The 24,920-nt window shown below is 37.6% G+C and overlaps 1 protein-coding gene across 1 annotated transcript in view; it reads left to right on the forward strand.

The window, feature by feature from the left end:
- pkp1b (plakophilin 1b) overlaps positions 1-23,731 on the forward strand; it is a 42,320-nt gene extending 18,589 nt beyond the window's left edge. Inside the window, exons 7-13 of the mRNA XM_022675570.2 lie at positions 1,912-2,029; positions 3,662-3,838; positions 5,800-5,970; positions 8,708-8,861; positions 17,419-17,608; positions 17,765-17,849; positions 22,747-23,731. Coding sequence (XP_022531291.2) covers positions 1,912-2,029; positions 3,662-3,838; positions 5,800-5,970; positions 8,708-8,861; positions 17,419-17,608; positions 17,765-17,849; positions 22,747-22,821 — 970 coding nt within the window. The 3' untranslated portion in view covers positions 22,822-23,731. The remainder of the gene's footprint in view (positions 1-1,911; positions 2,030-3,661; positions 3,839-5,799; positions 5,971-8,707; positions 8,862-17,418; positions 17,609-17,764; positions 17,850-22,746) is intronic.
- Positions 23,732-24,920: the final 1,189 nt, after the last annotated feature.

Genomic DNA, 24,920 nt, shown 5'->3' on the forward strand with positions numbered 1-24,920 from the left:
TAAAAATAAGTTTTATATTCTAGTTTCTTCAAAATAGCCACCCTTTGCTCTGATTACTGCTTTGCACACTCTTGGCATCATTCTCTCAATGAGTTTTAAGAGGTGGCCACCTGAAATGAAAAGTTTTCCAACGGTCTTGAAGGAAGGAGTTCCCAGAGGTGTTTATTAGCACTTGTTGGGCTCTTTGCCTTCTTCACTCTGTGCTCCAGCTCACCCCAAACCTAAAATCTGGATTGGGTTCAGGTCCGGTGACTGTGGAGGACAGCTCATTTTTTTGTTAAGTACATAAAACTCCACATGTGTTCATTCATAGTTTTGATGCTTCAGTAAGAATCTACAATGTAAATAGTCATGAAAATAAGTGTGTCCAAACTTTTGGCATGTACTGTATATGTGCATATATTTATTATTTCTATAGACATTTTTGGAAATAAAGAACAAATCATTTTGCATATTGGTTGATTACCGGACGCAACATTTAATTGTCAAATAAAGGATGTTCTGTATTTTATAGGACAGGTGGCAATCCTAGATTTGTCCTGCCTTTATTTCTGTGCTTTTGTAGATGGTTAGATGTTTGATGCAAGTTTGTGGAGAGTTACAACTAAATTAATGCTATTTTGGTTGAATATTTGATCATTTTGTGAAGTGAAATTACACAAACATCATCTGTCCAAAATAGACGTGTAAAAAAAAATTATATATTGAAATATCACAATATTCTTTTAAAAAACATAAAATCTACAGCTCTGGAAAAAATTAAGAGATTAGGTTTCTCTGATTTTGCTATTTATAGGTTTATGTTTGAGTAAAATGAACGTTGTTGTTTTATTCTATAAACTACAGACAACATTTCTCCCAAATTACAAATAAAAATATTGTCATTTAGAGCATTTATTTGCAGAAAATGAGAAATGGCTGAAATAATAAAAAGATGCAGAGCTTTCAGACCTCAAATAATGCAAGGAAAACAAGTTCATATTCATAAAGTTTTAAGAGTTAAGATTGCTTTTTATCACATTTTCGTCGTGTTTTTTTTCTTTCTCTTTCTTTCTTTTTTTTTTTCCTGTTTCCTCCTGTTTTCCTAGCCGTGTGCTCTCTAGCACATGGCTCTGTATTCTTTTATGTCTCTGCCCCAATGATCGATGTTTCCACCTTGTAACCTCCACCTCTCGTTACCTTCCCCAGGTGTTTCTTTTTTTTCTGTTCCCGTGTGTTTTTATAACTCCTGTGTTTCCGTGTTCCTTGTGCGTTTTACACATGTTTGGTTGCTCATTTTTTATTTCCTGTCTCAGTTTATTCCTTGTTGTACTAGTTTAATTTCTGCTTGAATGTTTATCCTGTTTTGTGTTTTTTTTTTTGGTTTCCTGTTTATTAAAATACTTGTGTTTGAGAGCATCAGTTGTAAAGTAGTGAAGAGGTAGAGTTACAGGTATACAGTGAATAGTGAATATTTGAGTAATGTTCTAATCCAGATTATGAGAAGTAAGAACTACTCAACTAAATAAAGAAAAGTCAATCCAAGCACTTTGAAAGTATCCTCAAGTTCAGTTGCCAATACCATTAAAACATTACAATGTTTATATATTTTTTAAAGATCTAAGAAGGCTTTTGTTTAATCCAGAACAATCCGGTCATTGTACTCCAGACACTGTGGCTTTGTCTTTTCCTGCTCACTCCCTCCTGGTCTGAGAGCGTGAGCTCTGCAAACATTAACTCTAATGTTGGTCTAATGTGTGTTTGGATTGCAGTTGATTAGGAATCGTGGATATAGACGTGTGCAGGTGCTGTATGAAGCTGTTTGCTCCTCAGGCTTTGATCAGGCTGAGGGATTAAGTTGTTGCCGGTAGAAGGGAATGTTCTAGTGTTGTTCTTACGCAACTCTGACCTGTTGTGTTTCATTACCTGCAGAAATCTGAGCTCAGGTAAACTGGGCAGCAGGCAGGCCATGCGCAACTGCAAGGGCCTGGTGGACTCGCTGGTGAGCTACGTCCAGAACAGCGTGGACTCAGGCAACCCTGATGATAAGGTAACTTCCTCTCTGTGGTTTGCAATTAAATAATAGATAGATTCATTTAGATAATTAAATATTTAATATTATACCACAGTTAGTTCCGACCGTGCAACGTGATTGGCTTAGAGGCGTTCTATGAGTGCCAGTATCAGCCGGTAATGCACTGTAACCGAAGCTCTCCATGTATTACTTCGCCACATACAGGTAACCTAGCAACGATGCAGCGCTTACAAGCCAAACAGCATAACAGCATTGTATAATCACAATAATACACTCAAGGTTCGTGCTATAACATGTAATATTGGCACTCAACCTGCGGTGCCAATATTACAGGTTATAGCACGAACCTTGAGTGTATTATTGTGATTATACAATGCTGTTATGCTGTTTGGCTTGTAAGCGCTGCATCGTTGCTAATATTTACATAATAGCATTAACATTTTTTTAAATGTTGTGAATTGTAGATTAATAATAAAGTCTTAATCCTAAGTCATTGAAACTATAAAGAAAAAACATATTGAATTATTTATTGAGCAAAAAAGTGTAAAACAAACCAGAATATGTTTTATATTTTAGATTTAGACATTTAGATTACACAGTGCTGGATTTTCTCAGTCATCTTTATAAGGTAGAGTCACCTGGAATTCAGGCTTTCAGTTAACAGCTGTGCTGAACTCATCAAGAGTTAATTACTTGAATTTCTTGTCTCTTAATAAAGTGTTTGAGAGCATCAGTTAAAGTAAAGTAGTGAAGAGGTAGAGTTACAGGTATACAGTGAATAGTGAATATTTGAGTAATGTTCTAATCCAGATTATGAGAAGCAACAACTACTCAACTAAGTAAAGGAAAAAATACTTTGAAAGTATCCTCAAGTGCAGTCGCAAAAAAGACCATCAAAAACTTTACGATGATGAAACTGACACTCATCAGGACTGCATCAGGAGTAGGAAGAGTTACCAGCCTCAGAACTGCAAAAACTGCAAGTTAACAGCTCAGCTCCTCAGAAAGAGCAACTAAATGCTTCTTCACAGAGTATTTTGGTTTGTTTAACAGTAATTTTAAGTCACTACATGATTCCTCATGTGTTTCCTCATAGTCTGATAGATCACTCCACTATTCATTTACAATGTAGAAAAAAACATTGATTAAATAAATATGAAGGTGTGTCTGAGCTTTTGGCTGCTGCTGCTACTGGTACAGTAATTTTCTGGCTCTTTAAAGGGTTACGGCAGGTATATACAGCGTGTGATTAAAGGCTGGATCAAAATTTCACATGTACTCATTGTTAAAGACATGCCAGGATAAGATGTGAGGATTTGGATGATTAGTTGACACTTCAATTAACATGTCAATGTCGCGACGCAGAGAAAGAAGCGCCATTTTCATTCTCATTATTGTGTAATTATGAGACTAGTCTGGAAACTGCAGGGACCTCGCCCAGTTGGCACGATCAATAGTCTTATATAATCGATGTTATATAATGTAGTTGCATAAATGAGGATGCTTTTAGTTTTCCAGCTAATGTCAGTTTGTCTGGTTGTGAGTTTAATTAGCAGTGTAATTAGTTAGCATTAGCATGTGTTTTTCTCATGGTCTGACTGACTGACTGCTGTTGTTGTTTTTTTTTGCGGTTTGCTTTGCTCACAGTCTGTGGAGAACTGTGTGTGTATTCTGCACAACCTCACCTACCAGCTGGAGAGTGAGTCACCCGCCATCTTCAGCAAGATGAACGCCCTGGCCGGTTACACCAACCGCCGCGCCAACACCACAGACACCGGCCCTATCGGCTGCTTCAGCAGCCAGAGCCGCAAGATCCAGCAGGAGGTTAGTGCATCCAAAACAGCGATTGAATTGTTATTAGTGCTTAAACAAATACCAGGGTTCATACGGTCAGGAAAAACCTGGAGAAGTCATGGAATTTGAAAGCAGCAATTACAAGGCCTGGATAAGTTTTGGAAAAATAAAAAAAAATCCCAGAAAGTTTTGGAACCTAACCTACTTTTTAATTTTCCAAAGTTTCAATAAATGCATAGCACTGTTTTAGGTCCAATTTTTAGATCTGAATGTAATGTTTCCTGTTTTTTAAATAAATATTAAAATAAATGTTTGCATCTTTTGGTCAAATTGAACTTCAGTAAAGCAAACAACACGATCATTTAAAAGTGTACCAGCTCCAGGCTTACGAACATGCAAAAATAAAGATGCTACTTTGATTTGGAAGAACCACTTTTGGTTTAATATAGAACCTAACCTAACAAATCCATTAGCTCAGAGTTAATTCAGTAATTTAGCCCGACACAATGGAGCTCCCAGGATCTGACACACATTTTAATTTTAAAAATTGTGTGTCAGATTCATTTTAGGCCTACTGTACTATAATTTCGATTATAGTTTTAGTTAATTTTTGGTTTGATTGTCCATGTCTGCACTGATGTTTTTAAAATCGTATAGTCATGAAAATATGCCTTGAAGACCTGGATAAGTCATGAAAAAATCATGGAAATTTATTGGTTAAACAAACCGCAATTTCCAGGTCTGGATAAGTTTTGAATAAATAAAAAAAAATCCAGAAAGTTTTGGAAAAGTCATGGAAATTTGGTCAACAAATCTTTGTGTTTCCATTTATCGATGGAGAAAATGCAAAAAAAAAAAAAACACAAAAACACAAATAAAAGCAATGACTGGCAAAATCAAAACTGAAATAATTTTCAAATAACTGCAAAGCATAATAAAGTATCCAAGTATATTTACAAAATATAGATTTGCTATATGCAGTCAAGAAAAACCTGGTAAAGTCATGGAATTTGACAATAGCAATTTCCAGGCCTGCATAAGTTTTGGAAAAATTAAAAATTCCAAAAAAGTTTTGGAAAAGTCATTTGTGTTTTTCCATTTATAGATGGAGAGAAAAAAAAAACAAAACACAAATTTTTTTACAAAAACACACAAATAAAAGCAATGACTGACAAAATCAAAACTGAAATAATTTTCAATTAAAGTAACCAAGCATATTTAAAAATATATATTTGCTGTATATTTTTTTCTCTTTTGAATTTGCAACATACACTTTGTTCATTTGATTCTTAACATTTTGATTGTGGATTTATTTTTTTTATTGTGCCAACAAATACATCAGCTTAGAGTTAATTCAATAATTTAGCCCCCGTCACAATGGAGCTCTCAGGATCTGACACACATTTTATTATAAAAAATTTATGTCAGATTAATTTTAGACTTACTATAATCAATTTTGATTATTGTTTAATTATACTTTTTTTTGTGTTATTGTCCATGTCTGCACATTTTAAAAATCACATAGTCATGAAAATTTGCCTTTGAAGTAATAGAAAAAATCTTTGAGATTAAGATTTAAGATTTAATTAAGATTAAAAAAACATTAATAAAAATACAATGTGCATGCGTATGTAGTGATATTTTTGTCATAAATATAAATTTTCATCAACATGAGCATGCAGTCAACCATTTGTTTAAAATAAAGACTTTCTTAAGAGAAAATCAAAGAAATGAGTGGACTTGCCTTTTTAAACATGCTTTTTAAATGTCACATGAGTTTTGTAAACATATTAGAATAAGAAACCTTGTAAAAAATAAAAAATAAATAATACACATCCATTTAACATCTTCTATTTATTAAAAAAAAATTATAAAGTTTTATTTTGGTTGACTTCCAGTGTTCAAAATGTAATTTGTAGAGCAGTTTTTTTATGCATGTGCTGCTTATTTCCATGCATTTCTCATGCATTCATCTTTCCACTGTCTTGCAGAACCACTTTGATTATCCAGTGATGGAGGACAACAATCCTAAAGGTCAGAGCTGGCTGATCCACTCGCAGGCCCTGCAGTCGTACCTGTCTCTGCTCGGATCATCCCAGAGAGAGGCCACTCAGGAAGCCTGCTGTGGAGCTCTGCACAACCTCACTGCCAACAAGGGCATCGTAAGACCCCACTAATGACCTTTAACTCTCTATCACTTAATCTCAGGGGTGTCCAAACTACGGCCCGTGGGCCATTTGCAGCCCGTTTGCTTTTTTGGAGCGGCCCGCGAGGTATTTTAGAAATAAAATGAAAGTTGTCCCGCTGTTAAGCAGGTTTTTATTATAAGAGATTCAAAGTTTGAACGCTAGGTGTCCAAAACGGGCCAAAGAGTCTAAAAGCAGAGAGGGTGCGCATTTCTAGCGCAGAAAAACGGGCCAAAGAGTCTAAAAGCGGAGAGGGTGCGCATTTCTAGCGCAGAAAAACGGGGACAAAGAGTCTAAAAGCGGAGAGGGTGCGCATTTCTAGCGCAGAAAAACGGGCCAAAGAGTCTAAAAGCGGAGAGAGTGCGCATTTCTAGCGCAGAAAAACGGGCCAAAGAGTCTAAAAGCGGAGAGAGTGTGCATTTCTAGCGCAGAAAAACAGGCGAAAGAGTCTAAAAGTTGCCGTAATTAAGGAGTTTAATATTAAGAGACATCATGAAATTAAACATCAATTTGAAAAATCTTAGTTTACACAACACTGTCAAAGATAAAGAGAGTAAGTCAAGTAAAATGGGGTGTAAATGAAATAATCAGGAAAAAGTATTATTTAAAGTGGTATATTTCATTATTTGTTTTATTACAGAGTCTGTGGCCCGTGACTTCAAATATATTTCTCCTTCTGGCCCCCAACAAAAACAGTTTGGACATCCCTGCTTTATCTGATCACTGATGCATTATCTTATGTATTATAATCAGCCTGATTTCAGCCTGGGAAGCGCTTCTTTATTTACACAGGTTCAGGTTAGCTGTTCATTTGATACAGATGCAGCAGTAATAGTGCTTCACTGTCAGCCAGGAATTATTACTACAGCTGGCAAGAACCTGTTTATATGATACCTATCATTATATCAGGGTTATAAATCATTATTTGTAAGATATTGTGATTTTTCTTTACCAACTTAAAAAAAAACAAGATTAAAGGAGAAATCCGGTGTGAAATGAACTTAGGTTACAGTGAAACATTATAACGAGTACAACCTTTTGTAGAATAGCCCACCTCTGTTCAACCCCTGCATTACAAAATACAGTGCTTTTAGCCGAAGCTCCCAATAGTCTTACAATGCTAGTGATAGGGGCATAGAATTATACATGCAAAGAAATATTAATTTTTCACGATTATCAAGCTTAAAGTAGCTACACACTTGAAATTAGTAGAATTTGTGGACTACTACTGTGTTACTGTAAAACAATTGTTCTTGTTATTACAATTATACAAATTATAATCATTACAAATACCTCAACTGCAGAACTGTTACTTTTAAAAAAATATATATTATCTAGATGTGACCTGTTTTAAAATATTACAATACATACAGTACCAGTACCAAAAGTTAAAAAGGACACACCTCTTCTCATTCAATGTATTTTCTTTCTTTTTACAATTCTTGTTTTATAATAAAGGCTTTATTAAGGCTTTATTATATACAGAAACACATTTGTAAAAAAAGTGTTAGTAAACCAGAATATGTTTTTAATACTGTAGATTATTTTAGAAAATATCACATTTATCTTTGAGGACAGATCTGCACACTTCATGAGGGAGAGTCACCTGGAATAGTTTTCTCAGCATCTTGAAGAAAGGAGTTCCTGGAGGTGCTGAGCAATAGTTGCTGCTTTTCCTTCACTCTGTGAAGCTCCAGCCCATCCCAATTAAATCACCTCAAATCACCATCTCAGTTCATCAGGTTTAGATCAGGGGATTAATGTGGAGGACTTTATATTAAGTCGTTATAATAATATACAAAGTAGAGAATAAATTAAATAAAGAAATAATGAAAAACATTAAATAAGAAGGTGTGTCCAAACGTTTTAGACTTGTACTGTCCGAAATCTGTGATATTACACTTGGTGTCAGTATTGTCAAAAGTAAAAATGTTGATATTGTGACATCTCTAACCTGTACAGGTAAATTTGCTAAAGTTGCTAAAATGAGAGGGAAAACGTGTGTTGTACCTTTATTTTTTATTTTTTAATGAATAAATATATATGAATGAAGGTACACTTAAATATTGCCTTTCTGGAAACCCAATGACACTTTATAATTTACTTACAACCATTAACACTCAACACTCATCCACACACCGGTGAGAAGCGGCAACCAATAGCGCACAGCATACTCTCAACCAGAAACAACCGTCCACCTGGAGGACTGGAGCATCAGGCACTACAGCATTTACCCAGGACAGAGTGCCAGTCCATATCTGGACACATAGTCATACACAGATTTTATATTCACACACAATCCTATACAATACACATACCTACACATAAATATACAAATCAATTTAGAGTATTCATTTTTTATTTTATTTTAGAGTATCCATTTAACCTAATCTCCATGTTTTTGGACTGTGGGAGGAAACCAACGCAGACACAGGGAGAACATGAAAACTCCACACAGACAGGGACTTGAACCCAAGACCCCAGTGCTGGCGAATGTGTTAACCACTAAGCCACCATGCCGCCCTATTTATGTATATTACTATTTTATTTATTTTTATTCAGTTCAAGATTGAGATAAATCTTGTTTAACTGGTTTAATTTAGATTTCTTTGTGCCATGTACAGTTTGGAAATCAGTTTTCATCATTTTTCTATTGTTCATCAGTTGAAATGGGAATAAATCACGAGTGTGAGGTGGTTGTGATGTGTTTCAGGTGTCGGATGTGTTGAGTCAGACGATCGTTCAGAAGCTGAACGGTCTCCAGTACATCTCCCCCCTGCTTCAGTCCTCCAACCCCGAGCTGAAGAACAGCGTCACATCACTGCTAGGAAACCTCTCCAGGACCCCTCGCCTGCAGAGCATGATGGGTAAGTCCACAGCCGGCCTGTTTTATTATAATAATCAATAATCAGCTTTCAGCACAGATTTCATGTGTGGTTCAGCAGGCTGGTTTTATACTCTGTTTAAAGTGAGGTCTCTGAAATGTGCTGCTGTGTCTGTTGATTGATGGATTGATCGATTAACTGATTGCTGGTTGTGCTCACTGATCCTGGATCAGTGTGTGCTGAGTATTGCTAGTTGTAATGTAGCTGAAGAGATCTGGTGTAAAGCAGTGCAGATTTCATTTTCCAGCAGGACTTGGCGCACTGCCCACACTGCCTACAAGTACCAATTGGTCTTAAATAATATTCTAATTTTCTGAGACACTGATTTTTGGGTTTTCATTGTGAAGGTGGTTATCTTCAATCACACCCTTCGCTTGGCTGTAAGCCGCAATCATCAACAATTACATAAATAAACGCTTTCACTCTGTGTGTAATATATCTATATAATATATGAGTTTCACATTTTTAAACTGAATTACTGAAAAAAAAAGAAACTTTTCAATGACACTTTTTTGAGATGCACCTGTATTAAGATACTGGGATTCTTCGATACTTGATATATAAAGACAATTCTCTATGATACTTCAATTTATCTGTGTTACTGAAGAGGATAAAATACTCTTAAATAATACCAGAAATACCAGAAATAATGGATTTTTTGATTTACCCTGTTCATCTGATTATAGGGCCACCACATGGAGTAATAAAGCAGTAACTGTAGATAGTTTAACTTAGGTAGAGTCTTAGGGTGTTAAGAGCGCTTATGTTTAAAAAAAAAACATCCATATTTGACATTGCATATTGATAATGTATTGCTAACAAAAATTATACAATATACTGTATCTGTGAATATATCTACACCGATGGGTGTGGTGGTCACAAAATTCAAGGTGTGTTCAGGTAAACTGCTGCATTGCTATCTTGACAAAGGAAAACACAGGTGCATCACTAACTGAATACAACCTAGACAGAAGTCAACAGTCAGGTGTTCATTGCTATCTTGGCAGTGAATTTTCACAAAGAGCCAGTGGTTTTAAGAGAGCGCTTACATGCAAGGTTGTTAAGTTGAACCAAACACTACTCACTGAATGCTATCATATATCACCACAAATGTGCAAAGAATGCATATACGTAGTCTATGCTGCGTATTCCTGATTCGCAGTAATATGAAAAACCTTGTGGGCTATCACATTAAGGGGCACCATGCACCACTGACATAGCAATCCCCCAAAGTCAGAGCGCACCTGGCTCTTAGAAGGAATGGTGTGTGATACGCTGTGATATGCCCAAAACACACCCATGATTATTTAAGAGAATTACTGCATGTTTTTTGTGCATGTCAAACTGCGCAAGCTGTACTTTTCCCGTTGTTACGATAGCAAAGACACACTGACATAAAGCTATATGGTTCACGGTTAACGGCTCACCTGTAGATCACTAAACTAGATCCCTAAGGGTCACAATTACCTCAACGTTTTAAGGCAGTTTAAGCAGGTTTAAGTTACAATAACTGCTTTTACTGTGTGTTGTGTAATATTGTTCTGCTTTTCATTGTTGTGTCTACATTGTTTACGTCACTTCTGCTTGACGTATTGTAAACAGATGCTTATTTCAGGAATGTTAGGTGTGACGGTTTCAGGGACTGGGGAGGGGGATTGTGTTTCTTTTCCCTTTTATTTGTTTCTTTCTTTTTTTCTTTTGCTTTTGTACTACCATTTACTACCAGAATCTTGAGTTTATGTGGGTATTTTGCTCTGAAGTTCTGTAAATGTAAATAAAATATATAGGAAATATATCTTTATATGTGGTATAATGGGTTGTTTTTTTATACCCAAAGGCCTAGTGCCCTAAATCACTATAAAGTAATTTGTGCCTGTAAAGATTTGCAGAACAGGGTTTTAATTGGCTATTCTTCCAGATTATCAAATTAATAAAAAATGATTTGTATAAAGCTTTTTTACAACTGAGGATGTTAGCACACTTTTAGATTAAACCAGAATAGTGTTCCGTAAGTCTTATGGAGGACAGTTAAATAATGCAACTGTCCAAGTTTGGGTTACTTTACTGAAACTGCAACATTAAACATTAACAAAAAAGTATTAGTTCTGAGAAATGTACCAGAGACTGAAATATGACTGAAAAGTGACAATCAATAAGTTCTTGGTGATAACTTATAAGTAAGTGCATACTTTTAAAGTGTGCATTGTGGGCACTTTCTATACAGAATTGAGGAAGTGGTGATTTTAGCAAGAAATCTTTTGCACTCTTTTTTCACCAGCTCTTTTCACTAATTTTGCATTTCTTTGTTTTAACAATGCATGAATGAGCAGATAAAGACTTGATAAGTGTGCTGTTCTGATATCTCCATGTTCGCAGTTGTTTTGGTATCAGCAGCATTAGCAACATTTGCTTTTGATACCCGGCAAAAGCTGTTGTAGCCAAAAAAAGGTCTCAGGACCTACCAGACACCATGTTTTATAATTAATATATGTGGTTTTGCAAAAAAGGTTAGTAGAAGCACAGACCTCTCCCCACTCAGGAACACTACTGTTTTAAATTTAAAATATATAAATAAAAAGGATTGCTGCTTTAATATGAGATCCTTAAATTTATTTATTGACCTGAGACATACAGTCCAGGCTGTTTTGTATTCCAGAAGTGGAATATTCTTAAGTCATTTTTGTAGACTTAGATTTTCCTCTTATAGAAATTCAACTCCTCCACATAAAACGATTTTAAGATCTCCTCAATGCTTTTATTATTTATCTCTGCTTCCTAGAATCCTTTACACAAGGAAGTCGTTGAAGAAATCCTTGTTCGTGCAGTTGTTCGTTAGTTGACATTTGCCCATCATTTATAAAAAAAAAAAAAAAAAAAAAAAAATGTTGGTTTGAATCCCGGTCATGCACCTTGCCACCAGCTGTCTGAGCCCTAAGAAAGCACAGTCGGCCTTGCTCTCTCTGGGTGGGTACAGTAGATGATGCTTTTTTCCCCTCATCACTCCTAGGGTGATGTGGATCAGAACAAGGCTGCGTCTGTGAGCTGATGTATCAGAACCGAGTCGCTGCACTTTCCTCCGAGCGTTAGCTCTGTGATGCTACTTGGCAATGCTGTTCAAAAAGAGGCGGAGTCTGACTTCACATGTATCGGAGGAGGCATGTGCTAGTCTTTACCCTCTTTGTTTGTTATGGCATCAATAGTGATGGAGGATTTACAGCTGAGTAGTAGTTGAATGGGTGGGACAATTGACCAAACTACTATAAATTGGTAGAAAATGTGAGCACAGTTAGCACAGTTTATGCCACAGTTTCACTGGTCTTTTTTCTTAGTGTGCTTTTTGTGTAGCACACACAGACACACACACACACACACACACACACACACATACACACACACATACGTTAATGGTGAGACTTCTGCTTGACGTATTGTAGACGAATGCTTGTTTCAGGAATGTTGGGTGTGCCCTTTTCTGGAATTGAAGAGGGGGATTGGGTTTCTTTTCCCTTTACATATTTTCTTTTTTGTTTTCTTTATCTCTTTTCTAAATTCTATTCTATGTTCGGGGGGGAAGTTTGAGATTTATTTTTATTATATTATCATATATAATATTATATTATCACATGTTTAAAATTTAAAAAGTGTGATTAGGTATGCACTGTGTTGGTATAAACTTGCATTGTTTTATTTTGTTGTTCTGCAACATGCTGTATATTGTGAGTAGGAGTGGGTCAAAATATCAAAATCTTTGATACATTATACATGAGGGGCATGAAATATGGATTTTTTATTGAAACACAGGCGCTCTAAACTCTCGAAGACTCTCCCCCAAATTAAATTTAGTAAAGTTACTGCTTCATTACTCCAACTGGTGTTGTAAAAATCAAATGAATAGGGTAAATAAACCTGTGGGGAAGAATATTGGTTGTTTAATTCTGGGAAACTGACATTAATAAATCCATAATATCTCATATTTGCTTGTGTAGGAGTATTTTTATCCTCTTCAGTAACACAGATGCAGTAAAATATTGTTTAGAATTGTCTTATAATAGATTGAATATCATAGAGTCACAGTATCGTAATATCATAATATTCGCCCTACACCTTAAGATTTCTCCAGAAGTCATAGATCTATCATGCTTATATTAATATAATATGTTGTCTGTAAGTTTTGGGATTGAGGGCCCTCTCTGGTGAGAATGTGTAATTGCACCGAGCATGCGGAGAAGTCGTTTTAAACTGGGCGGGTGTGATGCGGTCTCCTTTCAAAGCAGTAAATCCGATTCCAGGTTATGTTCAGTCAGAGAGAGAGAGAGAGAGAGAGAAAGAGAGAGAGAGAGAGTGCTCAGTCAGAAACTTCACTCGTTTCTTTGGTTTTACTATGAGTGAATGAGCTACTGAGCTCTGAGTTTCCTCTTCTGAAGTCTCCATTGCTCCACCAACCGTTTGCATTCAGTAAAACTGAGCCGGATCCTCTTTTAGAGGCTGTGTAACTGTGACATAAGTACAGAAAAAGAACTTCTGCGAAAAGCTACCCGACACCCCGGTTTTTAGAATTAGATTTAAATATAATTAATATATTAGGCTTAGCGGGGATGGAAGTTCCACGTTCCAGCACACAGGTACCATTAAACACAATATTTTATCCATATTCTTCTCCACTCAGAAATGCTTCTGCTTTCAGTTTAGAAACAAAATAATATGGGCTATAAGAATAAAAGTGATAAAGTAAAATACATAGTTTAACACAACAAATACATTATATTGTGCAGCCCTAAGGGTCACCAGGTGTGGTCAGTCCATCAGAATTCCATTTACGTCACACAGTAATTGTTCACAGTCCAAGAGGTTATAGGTTATCTGGCAGGTCAAGCCACACACAACCTTGTGTCCTGGACCTGATGTCATGGTAGGGGTGTGGGAGGAGCCAAGTGCGGAGATATAACAAAAAGGGTTTTACTATAATTATGTGTGCATCAAAGAAAAAGGGGAAAATAAACAAGAGAATGCCCTTTCGGCGCAACAAAGCTAACTAAATAATGCCTCTGTTTGAAATAAAATAAAGACAGAAATAGTAACAGAAATTCAAGAAAATTAAATTATTTTCTTTTCTCCTCAGCCTTGCAGGCTTTCCCTTATCTTTTCTTTCTTGCCTGGCAAGCTTTCTTTTATTTTCTGTTCTCTTATTTTGTTTTCTTTTTCCCTTTTCAGCCTTGCAAGCTTTCTTTTATTTCTTTTCAGCCTTGCAGGCTTTCTTCTTTTATGTGTTTATTTATTCTTTCTTTTCAGCTTTGCAAGCTTTCTTTTATTTATTTATTTTTTCTTTTTAGCCTCGCAGGCTTTCTTCTTTTATATATTTTTTTTCTTTTCAGCTTTGCAAGCTTTCTTTCTTTTTTTTTTCTCAGCTTTGCAAGCTCTCTTTTATTTCTTTTCTTTTCAACCTTGCAGGCTTTCTTTTATTTTTTCTTTTCAGCCTTGCAGGCTTTCTTCTTTTATGTGTTTATTTATTCTTTCTTTTCAGCTTTGCAAGCTTTCTTTTATTTATTTATTTTTTCTTTTTAGCCTCGCAGGCTTTCTTCTTTTATATATTTTTTCTTTTCAGCTTTGCAAGCTTTCTTTTTCTTTTTTTTTTTCTCAGCTTTGCAAGCTCTCTTTTATTTCTTTTCTTTTCAACCTTGCAGGCTTTCTTTTATTTTTTCTTTTCAGCCTTGCAGGCTTTCTTTTATTTTTTCTTTTCAGCTTTGCTCCGTGGAGCTACCGTTTACCGGTCACAGGGCATGAAGTCTGCGACATCAGTCTGCTGGAAGCTCGCCTTTTTAAAGACGGTACCACAGCTGAGGCTGATGACGCGTGATTGGCTTCAGGTGGCCTTAATGATCCCTGTTCTAATGAACTCTCAGCCGGTTCCCTTCTTACCACCTTGGTGGGTTTATGGCGGCCTCTGGTGGCCGCTGCGGGAACTGGCTGAGCCCTAACACCTGATGAATCATAAATACAAAAATGCTCCAAACTCTTAAAAGCTATGGGTTCAGACCTGCTTTTTTGGAGTTGGCTGTGGACTGACTTGACCTGAGCTGAACTGGTCACCAGAAAAAAAAAAAAATCTGCATCTAGACTAAAGAAAATATGCTATATGGACAAATGTATAGGAGCACTGAAATAATAAGCAATTAAAAAAGAGTTTATTTTGCTTTTTGCGACTTTTGTTGGAGCAGAACTGTCTCTACTCTACAGGGAAGAGCTTGTATTAGATTTAGGAGCATTAGGTGCTTTAGTGAACTCAACTGGAATTTGTTGGATGTTCATGATCTTATCTCCTCCCCAACTTATCCCAAAAGTACTGAATTGGTCTGAACACTAAAAGTATTTTTGGTTGCCAAATATTCTGTACATCCCTAATATACTGTTTATGGTACATTTAAAAGACTATTTCATTATTGCTTGACTTTTGTTGGTTGGTGACCTGCATTGTATTTTTTTTATCTGATGTGATGTTTGATATGAGCTTGTGCTGTGTTGTGTGCTATTATACTGGTGTGTGTTGTTTTATATTAGACTGCAGTGTTTTGTGTTTTATGATATTATATTAATGTGTGTTGGGTTGTATGATATTAGCTTGGTGTGAGTTGGGATGTGTGCTATGATATTAGTGTGTGTTGTATGATATTAGACTGCTGTATGTTGTGTTGTGTTTTATTATTTGATATTAGACTGGTGTGTTGTGTGATGTTACATTGGTGTTGTGTTGGGTTGTGTGAGGGTGTGTTGGGTTGTGTGATATATTGATGTGTGTTTTGTTGTGTGATATCAGCTTGGCGTGTGGTGTGTTGGGTTGTGTGATATTAGCTTGGTGTTGTTTGGGGGTGTGTTGGGTTGTGTGATATTAGCTTGGTGTTGTTTGGGGGTGTGTTGGGTTGTGTGATATTAGCTTGGTGTTGTTTGGGGGTGTGTTGGGTTGTGTAATATTAGCTTGGTGTTGTTTGGGGGTGTGTTGGGTTGTGTGATATTAGCTTGGTGTTGTTTGGGGGTGTGTTGGGTTGTGTGATATTAGCTTGGTGTTGTTTAGGGGTGTGTTGGGCTGTGTGATATTAGCTTGGTGTTGTTTGGGGGTGTGTTGGGTTGTGTGATATTAGCTTGGTGTTGTTTGGGGGTGTGTTGGGTTGTGTGATATTAGCTTGGTGTTGTTTGGGGGTGTGTTGGGTTGTGTGATATTAGCTTGGTGTTGTTTGGGGGTGTGTTGGGTTGTGTGATATTAGCTTGGTGTTGTTTGGGGGTGTGTTGGGTTGTGTGATATTAGCTTGGTGTTGTTTAGGGGTGTGTTGGGCTGTGTGATATTAGCTTGGTGTTGTTTGGGGGTGTGTTGGGTTGTGTGATATTAGCTTGGTGTTGTTTGGGGGTGTGTTGGGTTGTGTGATATTAGCTTGGTGTTGTTTGGGGGTGTCTTGGGTTGTGTGATATTAGCTTGGTGTTGTTTGGGGGTGTCTTGGGTTGTGTGATATTAGCTTGGTGTTGTTTGGGGGTGTGTTGGGTTGTGTGATATTAGCTTGGTGTTGTTTGGGGGTGTGTTGGGTTGTGTGATATTAGCTTGGTGTTGTTTGGGGGGGTGTTGGGTTGTGTGATATTAGCTTGGTGTTGTTTGGGGGTGTGTTTGGTTGAGTGATATTAGCTTGGTGTTGTGTTGGGTTGTGTGATATTAGCTTGGTGTTGTTTGGGGGTGTGTTGGGTTGTGTGATATTAGCTTGGTGTTGTTTGGGGGTGTGTTGGGTTGTGTGATATTAGCTTGGTGTTGTTTGGGGGTGTGTTGGGTTGTGTGATATTAGCTTGGTGTTGTTTGGGGGTGTGTTTGGTTGAGTGATATTAGCTTGGTGTTGTGTTGGGTTGTGTGATATTAGCTTGGTGTTGTTTGGGGGTGTGTTGGGTTGTGTGATATTAGCTTGGTGTTGTTTGGGGGTGTGTTTGGTTGAGTGATATTAGCTTGGTGTTGTGTTGGGTTGTGTGATATTAGCTTGGTGTTGTTTGGGGGTGTGTTTGGTTGAGTGATATTAGCTTGGTGTTGTGTTGGGTTGTGTGATATTAGCTTGGTGTTGTTTGGGGGGGTGTTGGGTTGTGTGATATTAGCTTGGTGTTGTTTGGGGATGTCTTGGGTTGTGTGATATTAGCTTGGTGTTGTTTGGGGGTGTTTGGTTGTGTGATATTAGCTTGGTGTTGTTTGGGGGTGTGTTTGGTTGAGTGATATTAGCTTGGTGTTGTGTTTGGTTGTGTGATATTAGCTTGGTGTTGTATGTTGTAATGTATGATATTAGACTGGTTTGTTGTGTAGTATGATATGATATTGTTGTGTGTTGTATTGTATGATTTTGGACTGGTGTGTGTTGGGATGTGTGCTACTTTGTTGCTGTGTGTTGTTTTTGGTTGTGTGATATTATATTAGTGTGTGTTGTGTGATGTTAGCTTGTGTTACAGTGTTGTTTGTTCAGTGTGTACTGTATTATTGTCTAAATTGTGTTTATTTATGTATTTTGTTGTATCTTGTCCGCAGCTCGTCAGGCTCTTCCACAGCTGGTTCGAACCCTGAACTCACAGGGGGCTGACCTTTCACCCGAATCCGACAGCTCCATAGCAACCGCCTGCCACACTGTAAACAAGCTCCTGAGGGCGGAGCCGGAGATGTCCAAGCAGTTGCTAAGCAACACCCTGATCAACTCGTTGAATGACATTAGTCAAAACATGTGAGTGTGTGAGTGTGTGATTGCGAAAGTGGCGTTGTGCTCGGGGTGACGGGACTCTTCTCAGAGCTTTTCTCAGTGTGTGTGTGAGGCAGGATCTGTAACTCTGTGTGTGTGTGTGTGTGTGTGTGTGTGTGTGTGTGTGTGCTGTGTTTACAGAGCCTTGCCCAAAGCCAGCAAAGCATCTGGAGTTCTCCTCCACAGTCTCTGGTCCGATAAGAACATCCAGAGCTTCCTCAAAAAGGTGAGGTCATGATTCAGCGCCTAAAATCATACAAATCCCTTAAAGGTTTTTATGATTTATTCCCTGACGGCTCATCTCGGACCTGACAGGTGACATCATGGATTACCTGGATCATGCTTAAACTTGTCTCTGACTCAGGAAAACATGCAGGACCTCAAAACTACTTTCCAAAATAGTTTTCTGCATCTTCATTTTGTCCCAGAATGATCTCAATAACATGTTTTATACACAGTCAAAAGTTTTAACTCATTATTTTAAAATGTTCCGTATTGCAGATTAACACTTAATAATCCAAACTATGAAGAAATTAACCAAAATATGTTTTATATTTTAAAGTTTTCAAAGTAGCACCTGCTTAGATGGCATCTTAAAGAGCTACTAAACCCTAAACCATTTTATTACATTAATAACTAAATAGTATTAATAGCTTTTATTGTAGTAACCTTTACCTCTGCAGCGCCCTCTCAGATTCAACTGTGCTATAGGTGAGGATGATGTGTCCGTGTACTTTGGTACGCAGATACATTACAATATGCAGATTAGTCAATCAATAATACCACCCCCCCGCTGACGTCCAATCATCTGCGTCTCATTACTATCAGAGGTACACTGCTGCTGCTACAGCTCAGCCAATCAGCTCTCCCTCCTGCCCTGCCTCTAAACCCATACATCACCCAGTGCCCCTCCCAAACTACCCCTCCCATTTTTTTGCCTTTTTCAAATTTAAGCTGAGGGTGGAGTGTAAAATGCCATTTTAAGTTCATCAGAGTTTCCAGCCTCCATATTAGAGCACCTAAATGTTGATCAATTAAGACTTAATTTTACCTCATGATTTCTTTTAATTTCTGTATTTCTTTAAAGTGTGGATTACTTCAGTATTCAGTTACAATAAATAAAAAAAGGAATGAGAGGGTGTGTTAAAACAGACTTGTTCCATGAATGCTGTAATATAATGTAATTTTAAGGACATCTTCAAATTGGCTGAATAGACATGAAGTAATAGGTGTAAACGCAGGTGGTTGATCTGTTGTGCATGGAGTTATCTGTATAATGTAATACAGTTTCATGCAGTCTGCTGCTCTGAGGTGTTTCTCTGTATTTTTGGATTTATTAGCCTGAGGAGTCACTGGAGTGTGAAGTTGGGTGAGGAGGTTCACACTGATGTGTGTGAAATTCTTTAGTCACGTGTGCTGAAAACACATTCCATCACACGCAGAAAACACGTCCAGCTATCAGAGCGTCTGTCAGCTCATCTCCCCCAACACAACCTGACTGTTCTATCTCTCCTTCTATACATACAAGTGTATATATGTTTACTATGTAAAAGAGAACCATTTATCTGTTAACTACAGTACATATACTGGGGTTGGACAATGAAACTGAAACACCTGTTATTTAGTGTGGGAGGTTTCATGGCTAAATTGGAGCAGCCTGGTGGCCAAGCCTCATTAATTGCACATTGAACCAGTAAGAGCAGTAAGAATGTGAAGGTTCAATTAGCAGGGTAAGAGCACAGTTCTGCTCTAAATATTGCAATGCACACAACATTATGGGTGACATACCAGAGTTCAAAAGAGGACCAATTGTTGGTGCACGTCTTGCTGGAGCATCTGTGACCAAGACAGCAAGTCTTTGTGATGCATCAAGAGCCACGGTATCCAGGGTAACGTCAGCAGCATACCACCAAGAAGGACCAATCACATCCAACAGGATTAACTGTGGACGCTGTAAGAGGAAGCTGTCTGAAAGGGATGTTCGGGTGCTAACCCGGATTGTATCCAAAAAACATAAAACCTCGGATGCTCAAATCACGCAGAATTCAATGTTCACCTCAACTCTCCTGTTTCCACCAGAACTGTCCGTCACCACAATCAATTACTGTGCTCTAAAACCAGGTGTTTCAGTTTCATCGTCCAACTCCTGTACATTTTGTATTATACATCCTGTGATTTCAAAAGGACTCAGTATTAAAGTGGATAAACTGTTGTCACTAACTTAACAATAAGTCTTCAGCCAGTTTATTCAGTTTGGGGGTCTGAATTATAAATCTATTGTCACACAGAACAGCCTGACTTTTGAGCTATTCCTGCGAATAAAAGTAAATTTGTATTGGAATTATATAGATCTCTATAGAGAACTCTGTTTCTCAGTATAAAAGGTAAACTCTCACTGCTCTCATGTTCCAGTGAGTTCTCCACAGCCTGGATTAGAGTGCTGTGATGTAATGGAGCCGAGTTTCTGTGTGTAGGGGCGGAGGTGGAGGCGTCTCTGTTGGGTGTGGTAGGGAGGATCAGTATGGGTGTGAGTGTGTGTGTGAGAGTGTTTTGTAGAATTTAAAACCTTCCTCTCTTCACCGGTAATGAAACAGGAGGCGGTGTTGAGAGAAAGTGTCAGTGTGCTGCTGTGTGTGTGTGTGTGTGTGTGTGTAATCAGCAGAGTTCAGAAAAAGTGGGTTCAGATAAAGGTGTGTGTGTGTAAGTGTGTGTTTGGGGGGTGTATAAGGGTTGTGTGTGTGTGTGTGTGTGTGTGTGTGTTTGGGGGTGTATAAGAGTTATGTTTGTGTGTAATCAGCAGATTTCAGGTTTGATGGTTTCATGTGAGTGTGTGTGTGTGTGTTTGATGGGCATATAAGGGTTGTGTGTGTGTGTGTGTTTGGGGTTTATAAGAGTTGTGTGTGTGTGTTTTCTGCAGAGTTGAGGAACAGTGGGTTCAGATCAAGGTGTGTGTGTTTCACGTGTGTGTGTGTGTGTGTGTGTGTGTTTGGGGGTGTATAAGAGTTGTGTGTGTGTGTAATCTGCAGTTTAGGTTCAGTTCAGGTTCGGTGGGTTTAGAGAAGAATGTGTGTGTGTGTGTATGTGTGTGTTTGAGGGGTGTGTATTTGTTTGGGTGTGTGTGTTTTTTTTGTGTGTGTGTGTGTGTGTGTAATCAGCAGAGTTCAGAAACAGTGGGTTCAGATGAGAGTGTGTGTGTGTTTGTTTGGGGGGTGTATAAGAGTTGTGTGTGTGTGTAATCAGCAGAGTTCAGGAACAGTGGGTTCAGATGAGAGTGTGTGTGTGTTTGTTTGGGGGGTGTATAAGAGTTGTGTGTGTGTGTAATCAGCAGAGTTCAGGAACAGTGGGTTCAGATGAGAGTGTGTGTGTGTTTGTTTGGGGGGTGTATAAGAGTTGTGTGTGTGTGTAATCTGCAGTTTAGGTTCAGTTCAGGTTCGGTGGGTTGAGATGAGTATGTGTGTGTGTGTGTATGTGTGTGTTTGAGGGGTGTGTGTTTGTTTGGGGGGTGTATAAGAGTTGTGTGTGTGTGTAATCAGCAGAGTTCAGAAACAGTGGGTTCAGATGAGAGTGTGTGTGTGTTTGTTTGGGGGTGTATAAGAGTTGTGTGTGTGTGTAATCAGCAGAGTTCAGGAACAGTGGGTTCAGATCAAGGTGTGTGTGTGTGTTTCACGTGTGTGTGTGTGTGTGTTTGGGGAGTTTATAAGAGTTGTGTGTCTAAGGTAAGAATGTGTTTGTGTGTTTGGTGTGCGTGTGTTTGGGGGTGTATAAGAGTTGTGTGTGTGTGTAATCTGCAGTTTAGGTTCAGTTCAGGTTCGGTGGGTTTAGAGAAGAATGTGTGTGTGTGTGTATATGTGTGTGTTTGAGGGGGGTGTGTGTGTGTGTGTGTGTGTGTAATCAGCAGAATTCAGAAACATTGGGTTCAGATGAAGGTGTTTGTGTGTGTTTAACGGGTGTGTGTGTGTTTGGGGGCTTTAAAAGAGTTGTGTGTGTAATCTGCAGAGTTTAGGTATGGTGGGTTTAGATGAGTGTGTGTGTGTGTGTGTGTTGAGTAAATTGAGTAGTAGTGGAATCTGACGGCTCTGGTTAGTGTAACAGAAGCTGGTATCTGTGTGTAAAGCTGCTGGTTGTGAGGGGGGGGGGGTGGCGGTGGGCCGCAGATCTCCGTTTTCTCTTTCTAATCTAAACGAGACTCTTGACGAGACTCAGAGCGACCTGTCAGACCCGCTCAATCATTCAGAAAACTGGTTTAGTAATTACCGCCCCGGGCGCTCGCCTTTTCTCCCTCTTTACAAACTGTTTTCATATTTGGCATCTGCTTATTTTAGCCAGTGAGATCTGTGTCTGAGAAAATACACGCAGAATTTAGTGTTGGAGAAGACTGTTACGATAACTGTTGATTTTTTATTGGACGGTATATTGCTCCAGAAATAACTGCAATAAACTATATTACTGTTGTTATAAGACCAATTTTTGCCACTTTATTATAATGGTAATATAATGCATTTACACCCCAGCATTTCCATTAGTCAATTTATCATTTCATTGTGCCAATGTATATTTTATAAGCACGAGATCACTTAAAAATGATGAGTTTCTTTGATTTTAGCAAATTGAAAACCTCTGGAATATAATCAAGAGGAAGATGGAGCATCACAAACCATCAAACCACCAAACTGAACTGCTTGAATTTTTGCACCAGGAGTAAAGCAGCATAAAGTCATCCAAAAGCAGTGTGTAAGACTGGTGGAGGAGAACATGATGCCAAGATGCATAAAAAACTGTGATTAAAAAACAGGGTTATTCCACCAAATATGGATTTCTGAACTCTTAAATGAGTATGAACTTGTTTTTTGAAAGCTTTTTTTGTTATTTCAGCCATTTCTCAATTTCTATAAATAAATGCTCTAAATGACTATATTTTTATTTGGAATTTGGGAGAAATGTTGTCTGTAGTTTATAGAATAAAACAACAATGTTCATTTTACTCAAATATAAACCTAGGAAAAGCAAAATCAGAGAAACTGATTTAGAAACTGAAGTGGTATCCTATTTTTTCCAGAGCTGATTTTTTTTTTTTTTACAGTGCAACATATTTATCTAACACACTATTTGTGTTTATTTTACAGCAAGGAATGAATAAGAAATCATTTGTGAATGACATCACTTCAGCTGCAATCAAGTCTGTTCAGGTTATTGAATGAAAATATCACCTGAGGCAAGTGTTTTCCACAAATTCTTGCTGTATAGAACTTTGCAGAATATATAACAGAACATTTACGCTGTTTTAACTGAAGCAATGCAGTAAAAAAAGATATATTCCTTTGGGCAAAGCTGCAGTACTTACGCAAAAGTCCAGGTTTGCACAGAAATGCTAGAGTTTTCTATGCTTTTCTGATATCATGCTTGAATTGTCTTTAATAAAGTTATTTTTGTAAAGCACCTTTAATCTAAAATATCTTTTTGCAGAATATATAACAAAGCATTTGTGCTGTTTAAACTGTAGGGATGCAATAAATGTTATATTCCTATTCTTTTCGGGCAAATTTGCAAAGTGGGCAAATTTTGCAAAACATCCCTTTAAATCTATTTTAATATAAAGAACAGTTTCAGGTTAAGAGAGCTTAAGCTTCGCATGTCAAGTTTGCACAGAAATGGTTGAGTTTTCTATACTTTCTTATTTCGTGTTTGAATGTTGTGCTTCTTTGTTGCATGAAGTCATATAAAGTGAATGTTTTTTGTTGTTTTTTTTGTAAAGCAAATTTTTCTTTAAATATATCTTTTTAAAGAATTGCAGTTTTAACATAAAAATATCACAATAAATATACAACTGATTTATTTGCCAGCAGTGGAGGGGAATATGATTTAACATGTTTTTTTTTTTTGTTTTGTTTTGCTTTTTCATTTTGAATGTTTTAGACTGTTGTTTTTAGGGTGAGGTATTTTGAAACATTTGGTTATCATTAATATTTTAATTTGTGTTATTATTTCTCTTCTATTTCTTATTAATCTTTGTCTTTTTGCTTTTACATCACCTTGCTGTTTAAAGTGGGGTTTCCACTGTTTTTTTTTCTTTGTCAAACAGAAACTAAAATAAAGTTATCTAACAAAGCCTTTTGTGTTGATTTAATTAGACTTTAATATTGCTATTACAAACAACATCGAAGTGATTAAGGGTGTCGAAATGTTTTCCTTCTAATGGGGAATCTGGGAAAAGCGCCTAATTAATTAAAACTGTAATTAATAAAAACATATAAATATTTTCTTTCAAAGTAAAACGAGCGCTAAATGTTAATCTACAGAGATTTCTCTCCTGAAAACTGTTTATTTGGGTGAGCAAAGCACTTCCGTTTATTTACAGTGAGCTTAGTATTTTATCTAAGGGTGAGTTTTCTTTCAGTGAAGTTTCTCCAGCACTAAGGCTGGGTGCAGCAGCATTAGCATTAGCCGCTAACTGCAGCATTATTACTAGTAAATGCCGCCCAATAGCACTACACTGAGGAACCCTGAGTGTTCCGGTAACCCATGGTGCTCTCAGCTAGGTCAGGTCATGTTTGTAAATGAGAACTGGTTCTCAAACATTTTACCTGGTAAAATAAAGGTTAAAAAAAAAAAAAAAAAAAAAAAGCTAGCGGTTCATCTTAAGTAGCTTGTTTTAACACGGCAAACAAGCAGACTACAGTGCATGGTCCAACACCAGCAGATGACATGTCTCTCCAAACCATCACTGATTGGTGGAAACTTCACACTAGACCCCAAGCAGTTTGGACTGTGTGTCTCTCCACTCTTCCTCCAGACTCTGCTCCCTTGATTTACAAATGAAATGTAAAATTTACTGATGATCAGTGATGGTTTGGAGTAGGGCTGCACGATATATCGTTTAAGCATCGCCATCGCAATGTGCGATGTCACTAAAGGCAATCAAAACAAACACCTCATGTTGCAGTGTATTGATTCTTGACACAAGAAGTAGATACACAGCGCTGTCTCTGTGTCTGTGTGAGTGACAGGCTGCTGCTGCCTGAGAAGCGCGAAGGGGGGAGGGGGAGGAGTAAACACGAGTTAACTTCATGGCCTCCATCCACATGGTTGGGCACGTGCTTGTAAACAGCTGCGCTCCTCAGTACAGCACAGTCTTGCAGCGCAGATATTTCCAGTTACAGCTGAATTCACGCTTTTAATCCTAGAAAAACAAACACTCTTATTTGCCTTTTAAAAAGCCATTTAAATGCCCGATTAAAGGGCCGATTACTGTTGTTTTGCTGTTGTTTTCCTCGGGTTTTGAGTTGAGCTTGGTGCTGAC

This window comes from Astyanax mexicanus, chromosome 5 (assembly GCF_023375975.1).
Source record: "Astyanax mexicanus isolate ESR-SI-001 chromosome 5, AstMex3_surface, whole genome shotgun sequence".
NCBI classification, from domain to species: domain Eukaryota; kingdom Metazoa; phylum Chordata; class Actinopteri; order Characiformes; family Acestrorhamphidae; genus Astyanax; species Astyanax mexicanus.